The 11,704-nt window shown below is 34.6% G+C and overlaps 2 protein-coding genes across 2 annotated transcripts in view; both read left to right on the forward strand.

Annotated features, from left to right (window-relative positions):
- The window catches only part of LOC132273900 (protein TIC 40, chloroplastic-like), a 60,167-nt gene that overhangs the window by 40,212 nt on the left and 8,251 nt on the right, over nt 1–11,704 (forward strand). The gene's annotated exons all lie outside the window — the stretch shown is intronic.
- LOC132273901 (protein TIC 40, chloroplastic-like) lies at nt 122–11,269 on the forward strand. Its single transcript, XM_059775006.1, has 7 exons — nt 122–548; nt 4,590–4,704; nt 4,907–4,964; nt 5,080–5,097; nt 9,976–10,234; nt 10,985–11,091; nt 11,174–11,269. The coding sequence occupies exons 1-7, from the start codon at nt 317–319 to the stop codon at nt 11,252–11,254; spliced, it is 870 nt and encodes a 289-aa protein (XP_059630989.1). The 5' UTR covers nt 122–316; the 3' UTR covers nt 11,255–11,269.

Genomic DNA, 11,704 nt, shown 5'->3' on the forward strand with positions numbered 1-11,704 from the left:
CCTAGGGAAGTTAATATCCGAAGTTAAAAAAAAAAAAAAAAAAAAAAAAAGAAAAAGAAAAGAAGCGAAACTGTATTATTATATCGGATCATCCATTTAACCCGCCCCATTACCATCCTCACGCGCAGGCTGATAAACTTCACTCAACTCTTTTACTCAAAGCCTCGGCAGAAGCCAGAAGCACCAGCCTCTTCTCAGCCTATTTCTAATACATCTTCTACATCTCTCTCTCTCTGTTGATATATATAGACACACTGCACGCACAGATATATCTACTTGATAGTGGTGTTGTTGGTTTATAAATTGGTAATTATCGATGGAAAACCTAGCCCTAGTTTCTTCCCCGAAAATGGTAGTGGGTTGGTCTCCCAACCCAAGAGATAGGGTCTCAAACAGGTACTCCTCTGGTATTCCTCATCTGTTCCGAAGGACTACCAGAAGAAGTGGTCGAGAAATCTCTCTCACCAGAACCGCAACTTCCATTTCAGCTCTCTCTCCGCCTCAGGGTAACGACGGTCATGCCCCTCCCAGAACCACCAAATTAATTGGTACTTCTTTTGCCTCTCTCCCTCTCTCTCTCTCTATATATATTTATATATCTTCATCAATAGGCATATATGAATTTGTTCATGGCATGGGCTGCTATTTTTAATGCTTATGATCTCTCTGTTTTAGTTTATATTATTTTTGGGCTATTTTGGTGTTCATGTGGTATCATTTATACAAGTATATATGTGTGCATGCAGGAGATTACAAAGATATTTATAGTTGATAAGATATCAAAATTTGCTAGAGAACACCGAGTTAGTAGATTGGATTGTATTATCTATTTAGCTGATGAAATGAGTTTGCCCTGTTGGGTGGGGAGACTAAATTGTACAATTTCATAAGTGATTGTTGATTTGAACTAAGTGAGTCTGTGGATTGGCTTGAGAAAAAAATGGATTGTATTTTTGGAACTTGGGATCAAACAGTTGCGAGACCCATTGTTAGTCATTTGAAGCAAATGGGAGAGAGAGAGAGAGAGAGAGGAGACTGCTTGCTTAAGTTTGGAGGAGTTGTTGATTTCTAACAACCTTACTGCAAGAGTGAAGATTAAGATTTGTGAAAATATTGTTAACATTGATGTTATTTTCTTATGCACAGTTGATAAATTAAACATTAATATCAAAGCTATGAAAATTAATCATCAATATCTATGGTGATTATCAAAGCTATGAAAGTCAAAGCCAAAATGTCACCAAGTTTTCTTCATCTTTTGTTATGAAGCATTAAGATGGATATGGGATAAGATACATTATGTTCTAGACACCACAATAAAACAAAGTCCTAAGAAACATGATATAATTATGTTAAGATAGACATTATATATATGTATGTATATATTGTTTGTAAGTGTTTTGTACAAATTTAATATATATATATATGTAGAGTGAAAATAATAGTTGTTTACCACCAAGGGTTGTAGCCTAGTGGTACTTCCTCACCTTCCCATAGAAGGTAGAGGGTTCAAGTCCCCATAGGGGCAAGTGGATGTGTCTTGAGTTTCAAATAGGAAAAGAAATCGTTTATCATATTATATGCATTTATAATGACTGAGTTTTTTTTTTTTTTTTTTTAAATGGACAAACATAATTTATCAAATATTATGTATTTCTAGCTTATAGTATTAAAAATCACATGAAAAAACTGATTCTCATTAAAATGTCCTAACATTATAGGGTCTTTTAAGGGTAGAAAAGTGGTTATACAGATTTGATTTTGGATTACAATAGCTTAAAAATGTAGAAACATTAAAGAAACAAAGAAGATAAAAAGAACAAGTAAGGCATCATACTAATGGTCAGAATTGCATCAAGTAATTTCTAAAGTGCAGAAATGCTATTGTGGAATTAAATGCTTTATATAGGTACATATAGCCTCAAAGTAATCTACTTTTTATTTATTTTTGATCAGGTAAGTACTCACACACAACATTGCCCACGCCGAGCTTACCCTTTTAACCAAAAAAAAAAAAAACATTGCCCACGCCGGGTGCTTGAACCCCTCCCCTCTTCTTTGAAGATAGGGAGGTTCTACCATTGGGCTAATGGCCCATTAGTTCAAAGTAATCTACCTTTAATATGACTTGGACTTCAATTTAGAGATTACGAGACTTTGACCAGTAAAACCATGTAAAAACTATTGAAATCCATTACTAAAGATCCAATACAACATCTTGGCCCAAAAATGACCCATTTGCCACAGCTAACCCATGTATAATAATAAATCACAGAAATATCATGTACTCTAGAACATAGCAAGCATATTAGAAATTTACCAACAACGTACTAACCTAAAAATCGACATAAACTGAGTATATATTAAGACTAAAACTTGACCTCACAAGGTCTTGGGTTGGTTGCGCTGTGAAGAAATTTATTTTCTTAAGATATCTCTTTTTAAATTTGCTTTCTTTGAATGTCTTATGGACTGCATCCAAAGCTTGGACCTCTCTCCCCCAGACCTCCACAACCACTTGCCTAACAACGCCTTATTGAATACATCCAGCCTTCGAATACCCAAGCCCCCCTTTTTGATGGGGGTGCATACCCTCTCCCAATTAACTAAGTGGTATTTGAATTCATCACCCAAACCTCCCCACAAAAACTTCCTCTGAATCTCTTCGAGTCTTCTAACAACTTTCATAGGCATCGGAAAGAGCGACATGAAATAGGCTGGGAGATTGGAAAGGGTGCTTTTCATAAGCGTAACGCTCCCCCCTTTCGACAAGTACTGTTTCTTCCAACCTGATAGCCTCCTCTCAAACCGTTCTAGAATCGGATCCCAAACAGAAATGCTCCTCGACGAGGTACCCAAAGGGAGCCCTAAATAAGAGATTGGAAGAGCGCCAACACCACAACCTAGGATATCTGCTAAAGCCTGAATCTCCTCCACCACCCCAACCTAGGCTCACCATATCTACTGCAAATGACTCTTATCATTTGAACCACCCAATGCTTTCCTAATATATGCCCATCCTTATTGTACTACATTTTATAAAATGTAGCATACCCACTATCCTTTTTGCTTTCCACAACCTAGCAATCTTCATTCAAATGACATTCATTATGTTTTACGGTTTTACCCTGCATTCAGCGAACTTTGCCCATCCCTAACTTTTGTGCACCAAGATAGAGAATGGAAGGAGAGAAAATAAAGCCTTCAATTGTATTGAATCAATCGATCATGTTACAGATTACAAAAACCTATTATTATTATTATTATTAGGTTCTTTTTCTTTTTGTGGCTTACAATTAAAGAAGATATTTGGTTTTAGGTTTGTCAAAGGTGTAAGAAAGGTAAGGGTTTGAGGTTTCAATTAGCTAAGGGCAGGCAAAGTTTCTGGACTATTTTAGGGGCTGTGAAGAGTACCTTTCCTGATTTGGGTTCTTTTGGTTAGGCTTGTTTAGAAGGATTTTATGGGTAAAAAAAAGGGGCTAACTATGGGCTTCTAAACTTGAAAAAAGTAAGAGAAGGAAGAATAAGAAGAAGAAAAATCAAGGACCATACCTAGAAATAGAATATTGTTTGCATCAAACATAGGTTTGGAATTCTCTCATACAATCCTCTTAAGAACACAATTGTAGGAAATTTTTTCAAGAATTTGTTCTCTTTTGTAAGTGAAAGCATTTCAAATATACTTTCAAGTATTTTAACTCTAATGGGATCTGAACTCCATAAATAGAAACTTTGAATTTGACTACTACAGTCCACATATAAAGGTCCAATTCCACAAAACAACACCAGAAATACGATGCATGATTTCATGAAGCATCATTATTAGCAAAACACTGGCTCTTAAAACATAAGAAAACATGCATTAAACTGAACCAACATCAAATTAATCTAAAAAAAGAGTAAAATAAAACTCAACAACTCGATCTTAAATATCGAAACTCCCAAGTGTTGCCATAGGCATCATGTAACACGTGCCAAATCAAGTCTGAGGTCTTGGATACATCTTTTCTATACCTTTTGAATACTTTTTTAAGGTGCTGCTACTAATCTTCATCCAGTAAACCTCTTCTGCTTTCAAGTGGTGTTTATTTGTTGCTGTTGAGGGGCAACACGGGATCGGAAGTGGAACACATTTGCAGGTCCACTTGATTAACGACTTCTTTTTCTGTTATCTTTTTCATTCAACATGCCAATCAAATCCATGGTTATGTGCTTGAGTGAGTGTTGAACTCTGACTTACCTCCCTTAGTTTTCAGCAATATTTCTTGTTCCTCTTCTCTTCCTCTTTGTTCTCTCTTGTTTTTCTCCCCCCCTCCCCCTAAAGCCCATGTATTGGGATAATAATATAGCAGTTCCTTTCTATTAAGATTTTGGCTCCTTTCTTGTAATGCCTGTGAATATTGTTGCCTTTTATTCCTTCTACTCTGGTTTTGTAGTCAACAGCTTTATTTGGTTCACCTTAATATGTTCCTTTTTATGTATATGAAATTATGAATGTAATTCATCCGTTGTTATGTCCTATGATGCTATTCATTATATTTTTCTGGTTTTGATTTCCTCCTGCTTCTTTTAATATTTCTACAATACAGTGTTAAAGAAGCTAGGAAAGGAAAGTTTTGCAAGCATTACTTCTTCAACTAGTCAAGAAACATCTTCAGTTGGTGTTAGCCCACAGTTTTCGGTGCCGCCTCCGTCGTCACACGTGTAATGTTTCCTGTCCTTATTGTTTTATTATATTATTTTCTTTTAATTTGTTTTCTGTTGACTTCATTGTTATTTATGCTAATGATTGAATTATTACATGTCAACTATTGTGCGACAGTTTTATGTGTTATTTTAACTTATGTATTTTTCACTTAGATGTTCTCATGCCTTATTATTCTTCGTTGATGTTTCTATTTTTTAGAGGGTCACCTCTCTTTTGGATTGGAGTTGGTGTTGGCCTCTCAGCACTTTTTTCATGGGTAAGAACGACTATAACTTGCACGATTCTTCAACACACTATTAGTTTTTATAGTTGAATATTTATTATTTATTTTTAACCTTCATCCACTTTTGACAATCTGTTTTACATTGCAGGCGGCTACGAACTTAAAGGTGAGTTTGACTTCCTTACAAGGTGTGAACATGTCTGTCCAAATTACTTGTTTATTTTTGTGATTCTTCTTTTCATATTATCAGGAGGTCTAGTTGATAAAGATATGCAACTGGCAATTATCTGAGGGTAAATTTCCATATTTTTATTATAACATATGGTTGCAGTGGCACATATATGGTAAAAAGTTGAAAATGTATGGAACTTGTACCATCAGCTGATGGATAACACTATCTAAAACACCATGAAGCTATTAAAATTTATGGAGAGAAATTCAAGTATACTGTGATGTCACAATTATATCAATCTACACATAATTTAATGTCAAAATTTTATGTACTAGAAATTGGTTTGCCTCCCAATGAAAGAGAAGGATTGGGGTGGTTCAACCAAACCTTGCTAGGGAGATGTTGTGGAGGTAAGGGTTTTAGGGACAATCTATGGAAGAGAGTAGTAGAAGGGAAGTAGATGGTTGATTGTTATTCTAGGCAGGCATGTATCTTTTACAATGCGGATGTTTGAAAAGGATCAAGAAAGGGTGGATGAGTTCTTGAAGCACATTTGGCTTGTAGTTGGGAGTGGGCATTGGATTCGATTTTGACTTGATAATTGGTGTGATGATAGTCCCAATATGAGTTATTCCCTCGTGCCTGTCCAAGATTGCTGAAGATAGTCATGCTAGGTCGCTGAGTGGGGTGGTGTGCGACATCCTCTTCCAGATGTCTCTAAGACTTAGTTTGGTTGAAGAGAAACGGAAGGATAAGAAAAGAAAGTAAATGGAGAGAAATGTTATATTGTATTTGGTATACAATTTTGGAAAGGAAGGAAATGAAAGGATTTGGAGGGATACACTAACCCATGAAAAGCAGGTTTTGCTATCCTTCCAAAAATGGGAGAAAATGAAAGGAAATACTGCAGGTTTTAATAGAACTTAGAAATACCAAATTTGCCCTTATTTTTGTAAGAAACAAAATCAAAATACCACATGAGTCCTAGGCCTTGGCAGATGATAAACAGTGGTTAAAGTCCCAGTAACTTTCTTGTCAATTATTTGCTCAACAATTGCATGTAATTGACATTAAAGCTTGGTCGGTCTCTGTCTTATCTGAAACCACTCCTCACCTATAAATTTACCTTTTAAATGTAAAAGGTACAGTGCAAATTCATTAAAATAGTTTTCTTTCCTTTCTGTTCCCAAACAACACTCTCAATTCATTTCTTTTTCCTCGTTAATCAACTGAACACGATGGGAGGTTAACACCATCTTTTCATTTTTTTCTTTCTTAATCAACCAAATATGATGAGAGTTTAACACTATCTTTTCATTTCTTTTCTTCTCTCATAACTAATATTATACTTCATTTTCTTTTTCCTCCTGTTATAACAAACATAGTCTAATAGATTCTGTATAGTATATACTGAGGAGGTTGTTGAGGCTTAAGAGGACTTTCTCAGATAGGTGCCTCGAGGATGGGTAGTGTGCTCTGATAGACTGATACTACTTGATGGAGGATGAGATTGGTCTAATACCAAGTTGATGTAGGATCAGAAAGAAAGTAAGAGATCAGAAGACAGAAGAAGAGGTGAACCTAGAAGAAACGGTGAGAAGACAGACAAATGGGATGAGAACAGGGGGTGAATGTATAGACTGGACAGCAGAGGGGTTAAGGAAAGCAAGAACAGAAGTGTAAGAAGAACAGAGAGAAATCCGTAGAACATGATAATTAGTATTCCCCAATGGGCCAATACTAAATTGTTTGATTACATAATAGCCTTTTATTGGCAAAGCATAAACAAACCCTAACCCTAAAATAATAAAGTACTAAAATATCTTTGGAATTAAAACATTACCGAAATAATAAAATTTAACCCTAATTATCTATCCTTGCTCCTCTGAAAGTGGAGGCAAAACCCGTGGAACTCATTTGTGCCAATCATATCAATAACTTCCATTGATGCTTCCACTTTGAATCCCAAATCCTTGTATGAATATAAATTTTTTAAAAAAAAAGCTTCTTGAAGCTGTGATATACGGCTGCTTCACTTATTTTTTTCTACGAATTTTAACAATTTTGGGTAATTATGTTGACCTCCTCGAGGTTTGGCAACACCCTACCCCTGCATTTTCAGACATTACTCTAACCTCAATTATCAAAAAAAGAAAAGAAAAAGGAAATTACTATAACCTCCCTTAAGGTTTACATATGTTACTGAAACCTCCCATTGGTTAAAGTTGACTGACAGGGATGCAATATGTTAGTCATCACAAGAAAAAATTTAAATATGTGTATTCTACCATTGTAATGAATGTGAAGACAATAATAACCTCGCTTTGTGCAATAAAATGATATAGATGACATTTTAGTAAAATCAATCCAGTTGTTAACATTGTCGAACAGATGTTTCTGACAACCTTAACAATTTTGATTTTCAAATTATACAATATGGGGCCACTCCTTTAAAAGTTGATAATTTTATTAGATTAACCATCACGTGAATTTATTTTGATATTAAATTTGTTACAATTCCCTTGCATAATTTATTATAAATTTTGATAATTTTATTAGAGTAACTATCATATTTTTTTGATAAGTATATTAGATTAACTATCATATGGATGATTGATTTACATCGGAAGTATTCTAATAGTTGCAATCCAAACTTACTCTGTTAATTCATCTAGATTTCAATTAGTTTAATTTTTTTAATTATATGTCTATTTTATTCACTTGAAAATTTTGCATTTTTCATATTGCTAGAACAGCTAGGTGAATGCAACTCTTTTTCAACATTTGACTAACATTTTTTGTTTGTTTCTTCTGAAGCTGTTTATCTAAATTTCTCTCTTTCTCTCATCATCCCACCTATTCTCAAACAAAGTCTGGTTTCACATGCGCCAACTTGGTTCATTTCTAGATTTATAATACTCTTACCATTTGTTCACATATAAATTGTGGCTGCTCTTCTGTCTGTGGTTAATTACCAAACCATGTTTCTGACATGTGTGTGTAGCTTAACAATTTTGATTTTCAACATTATACAATACGGGGCCACTCCTTTAAGAGTTGATAATTTTATTAGATTGACCATCATGTGAATTTATTTTGATATTAAACTTGTTACAAATTCCCTTGTATAATTTATTGAAAATTTTGATAATTTTATTAGATCAACTATCATAGGGATGATTGATTTACATCGGAAGCATTCTAATAGTTCCAATCCAAATTTAGTCTGTTAATTCATCTAGATTTCAATTAGTTTAGATTTTTTAATTATGTCTATTTTATTCGCTTGAAAATTTTGCATTTTTCATATTGCTAGAACAGCTAGGTGAATGCAACTCTTTTTCAACATTTGACTAACATTTTTTGTTTGTTTCTTCTGAAGCTGTTTATCTAAATTTCTCTCTTTCTCTCATCATCCCGCCTATTCTCAAACAAAGTCTGGTTTCACATGCGCCAACTTGGTTCATTTCTAGATTTATAATACTCTTACCATTTGTTCACATATAAATTGTGGCTGCTCTTCTGTCCGTGGTTAATTACCAAACCATATTGGCTGGGTTTCAAAATGTTCGGTTTTGCATTATGAAAATGTATCAATCTTACCAAAATATATCGAACTGGACTGGACCCGACAGATTTATTTATTTTTTGATAAGTTGGACTCGATAGATTTATGATGTGAACTTGTCAAACTGACCTGAAGCTGTTCGTTATACGAAGCTAGGGGTGACTGGACAACCCTTACTTAATGCTATAAATCAACCTGACACAAAAATGACCTATCCCAAATCCTATTCACTCCCACTCCCATTCTTGAATTTTTGTTTAGTAGTGATGTTTCAAGGTTTTTGGTCTTTAGGATGGTGGATTTTCATTTTTCTTTGAGCAATTTATACAGGATCATTTAGATCTTTAAAGAAAAAGAAAAAAGAACAACACATTCATGTGACTGAAATGAGAATGTTGGGAGGAGTCCTAAAAAAGTAGGGTTAATAATCAACGTGTGAGCGAAAATTAGGAGTAGGGCTTCCTAATGATAAAATGAAAGAAATAAGGTTTAGGTGGTGTGTTCAGATACAATATAGACATGTAGATGCACTAATAAGAAAAGAAAGAATAGTTTGCATAGAAGGTAAGAGACATAGGGTCCGGCCAAAACTTATATTAGATGAAGTAATTAGAAATTCATGTGCCTTGATGGCCCTTGACCCCATTCATATGGGGGATAAAGGCAAGGATGACAACGGCGATGACTAAGATTTTTATAGATACCTTTTCAAATTCTATTATTGAGATTAAATTGTCTTCTCCTTGGATGGAAATGCTTCAGGAAATTAGGTAGATGGTTGCTGGGTTCCTGTTTTCCTAAAAACTTAGTTTGTGGAGGTTGTATTATGTGTGGGATGCTTTAGGGCTGAGTTTCTTCCTATTGGGGTTCCATTACTCTCCTGACCACATCTTTATCTTTCACTACATTATTTAGTTTTTTTGTGAACAATAATCTAATTTGCATGGGTCTCTTTGTTGCATTCTGCTCTCTCTCTCTCTCTCTCTCTCGGGGTAACTAATCTTGTGTTGACTACTATACACTTGTACAGTGGGGCTCTTCTTCAGGTCTTTTAAATTCTACAATTTTAAAAAAGTTTGTTTTTTGTTTTTTTTTGGCATTTGAACATATTGTTTATCTTTAATTTTTGTGCTGTTTTGATAATAATTTTAGATTGGCTATATATATTTTTAAATGTCCTTAGACACACACAGACTTCGGTTTATCTAATTATTATAATTTGTCACGAGAATTTGTTAACTTAATTTCTTTCTATATGTTTGTTTGTCTCTGCAAATTGTGATTTGAATATTTTCCTTTTCCAGAAATATGCAATGCAACAAGCTGTCAAGACCTTGATGGGGCAGATGGATTCACAAAATAACCAATTCAATAATCCTGCCTTCTCCCCTGGATCACCTTTTCCTTTTCCAACGCCCCCAGCATCACGTCCAGCTACCTCAACTTCTCCAGTTGCGTCTCGGTCTGCAGTGACTGTAGATGTAGCTGCGACCAAAGTGGAGATCCCACCTGCCTCAGATATCAAAGATGACACAGAACTAGAGAACAAACCAAAGAAATATGGTATCAAATTATCTCTTTCTTAATTTTTCTGTTATTTATTGTCGATATATAGAACGAGCAGCAACTGACACTAAGTAGTTTTAAGATGAGCATATGAACTATGTGTAGTCTCTACCAATTTCAGTGATTCCTCTTCACACACGAGTTTCCCCTAATCTTCCTAAAAAATCTTTGTAGCAATTTGGGCATTTTCAGTTTTTTGTATTTATTTATTTAAATTTTTTTAGAGTAAGTTGAAGATACAAACATGATAATCATGCAAATAAATTATTACACATTTGATACAACTCATTCATGGTAGATGATATCACATATATGGGTAACAAAGAGAAGTAAAGCAGTGCGTGTAGCTATATTTGGGTAAAGAAAAAATTTCCTGGATCAGTGGCAGTCAAATTTGCTGAATTATTCTGCTGGGACAATGGGCTTACACCACAGAAAGTGGGTCCTAATATCTGACACTTATTTTCTTCTCTCTCTTTCTTGGGGATATGTGGTGACACTTGTACAGATATTTGCCTAGACCTTGAAGCATTTGGTACCTGTTTTTTTGTGTGTGTATGCTAGTGCATACATGCATGGGCAGGCAATGAGCATGTATCTGTGCATTATATTGCATTTTCCTTAGGAAGTGAATATGCTTGACAAATAATAGCCACCTGTTCCTCAATTAATAATCTATTGGGAAATTCTTATTTGATTGTTTAGTTTGTTCTCTAATATAAATTCTAATGCAACTTACATTTGCAGCTTTTGTAGATATTTCTCCTGAAGAAACTTTGCAGAAGAGTCCTTTTGAGAGTTTCAAAGAATCAACTGAGACAGATTCGTCAAAGGATGCTCAGTTTGCCGACCAAGTAGGAGTTTGAGCTATCCCTTTGAGGCTGTGGTGGTTTAAAATAATGTTTTCTAATTAATTCATTTGAACATTTCATGAAGGTTTTTCAAAATGGAGCTGCTTCTAGACCAGGGATAGGTGCTTCTGATGGGTCCTCATCTTCCCGTAAGTTGAATAATTAATTAAAATTTCATGCATAATGTGATCTGTTGAACACATTTAAATATAAGTTTCACCTGCAAACAAATTTGTTTTGCATATATTTTCATGCATTGGTAATAGGGATACAGTTTGTGTTATATTTTTGTATGAGCGAAATTTGTTGCACATTTAACCTCTCCTACCTAAAGAATATGGTCTCTATACTCTGTACTTAGGACTAATGATTATTATTTTAGTTGTTTAGTTGCTGTGTTTGTTCAGGTTTCTAATAGTCATGCAAGAAGGAACAAGAAAAGATTAGCAAAAGGGAGAAATAAAGCATTTTGTACTTCAATAGATTCTTTCATCTCCATTATATAATTTGTGATAGAACATGAATGGAAAACTGCATTAATTATGGATGTAAGTCATAATTTTGGAAAACAAGCTCTCCGCTTATAGCTTCAGCTGTATGTGTGCTGAGCTATATT

This window comes from Cornus florida, unplaced genomic scaffold (genome assembly GCF_030987335.1).
Source record: "Cornus florida cultivar Cherokee Brave unplaced genomic scaffold, ASM3098733v1 CherokeeBrave_3.0.0_Hap2_Chr09, whole genome shotgun sequence".
Taxonomy (NCBI): Eukaryota; Viridiplantae; Streptophyta; class Magnoliopsida; order Cornales; family Cornaceae; genus Cornus; species Cornus florida.

Excerpts from the sequence above, each read along its gene's own strand:
- LOC132273901 (XM_059775006.1), top strand. The coding sequence starts at position 317 with ATGGAAAACCTAGCCCTAGTTTCTTCCCCGAAAATGGTAGTGGGTTGG. Across the intron at positions 549-4,589 it reads CAGAACCACCAAATTAATTG|TGTTAAAGAAGCTAGGAAAG; the intron begins GTACTTCTTTTG and ends TCTACAATACAG. Across the intron at positions 11,092-11,173 it reads ATGCTCAGTTTGCCGACCAA|GTTTTTCAAAATGGAGCTGC; the intron begins GTAGGAGTTTGA and ends CATTTCATGAAG.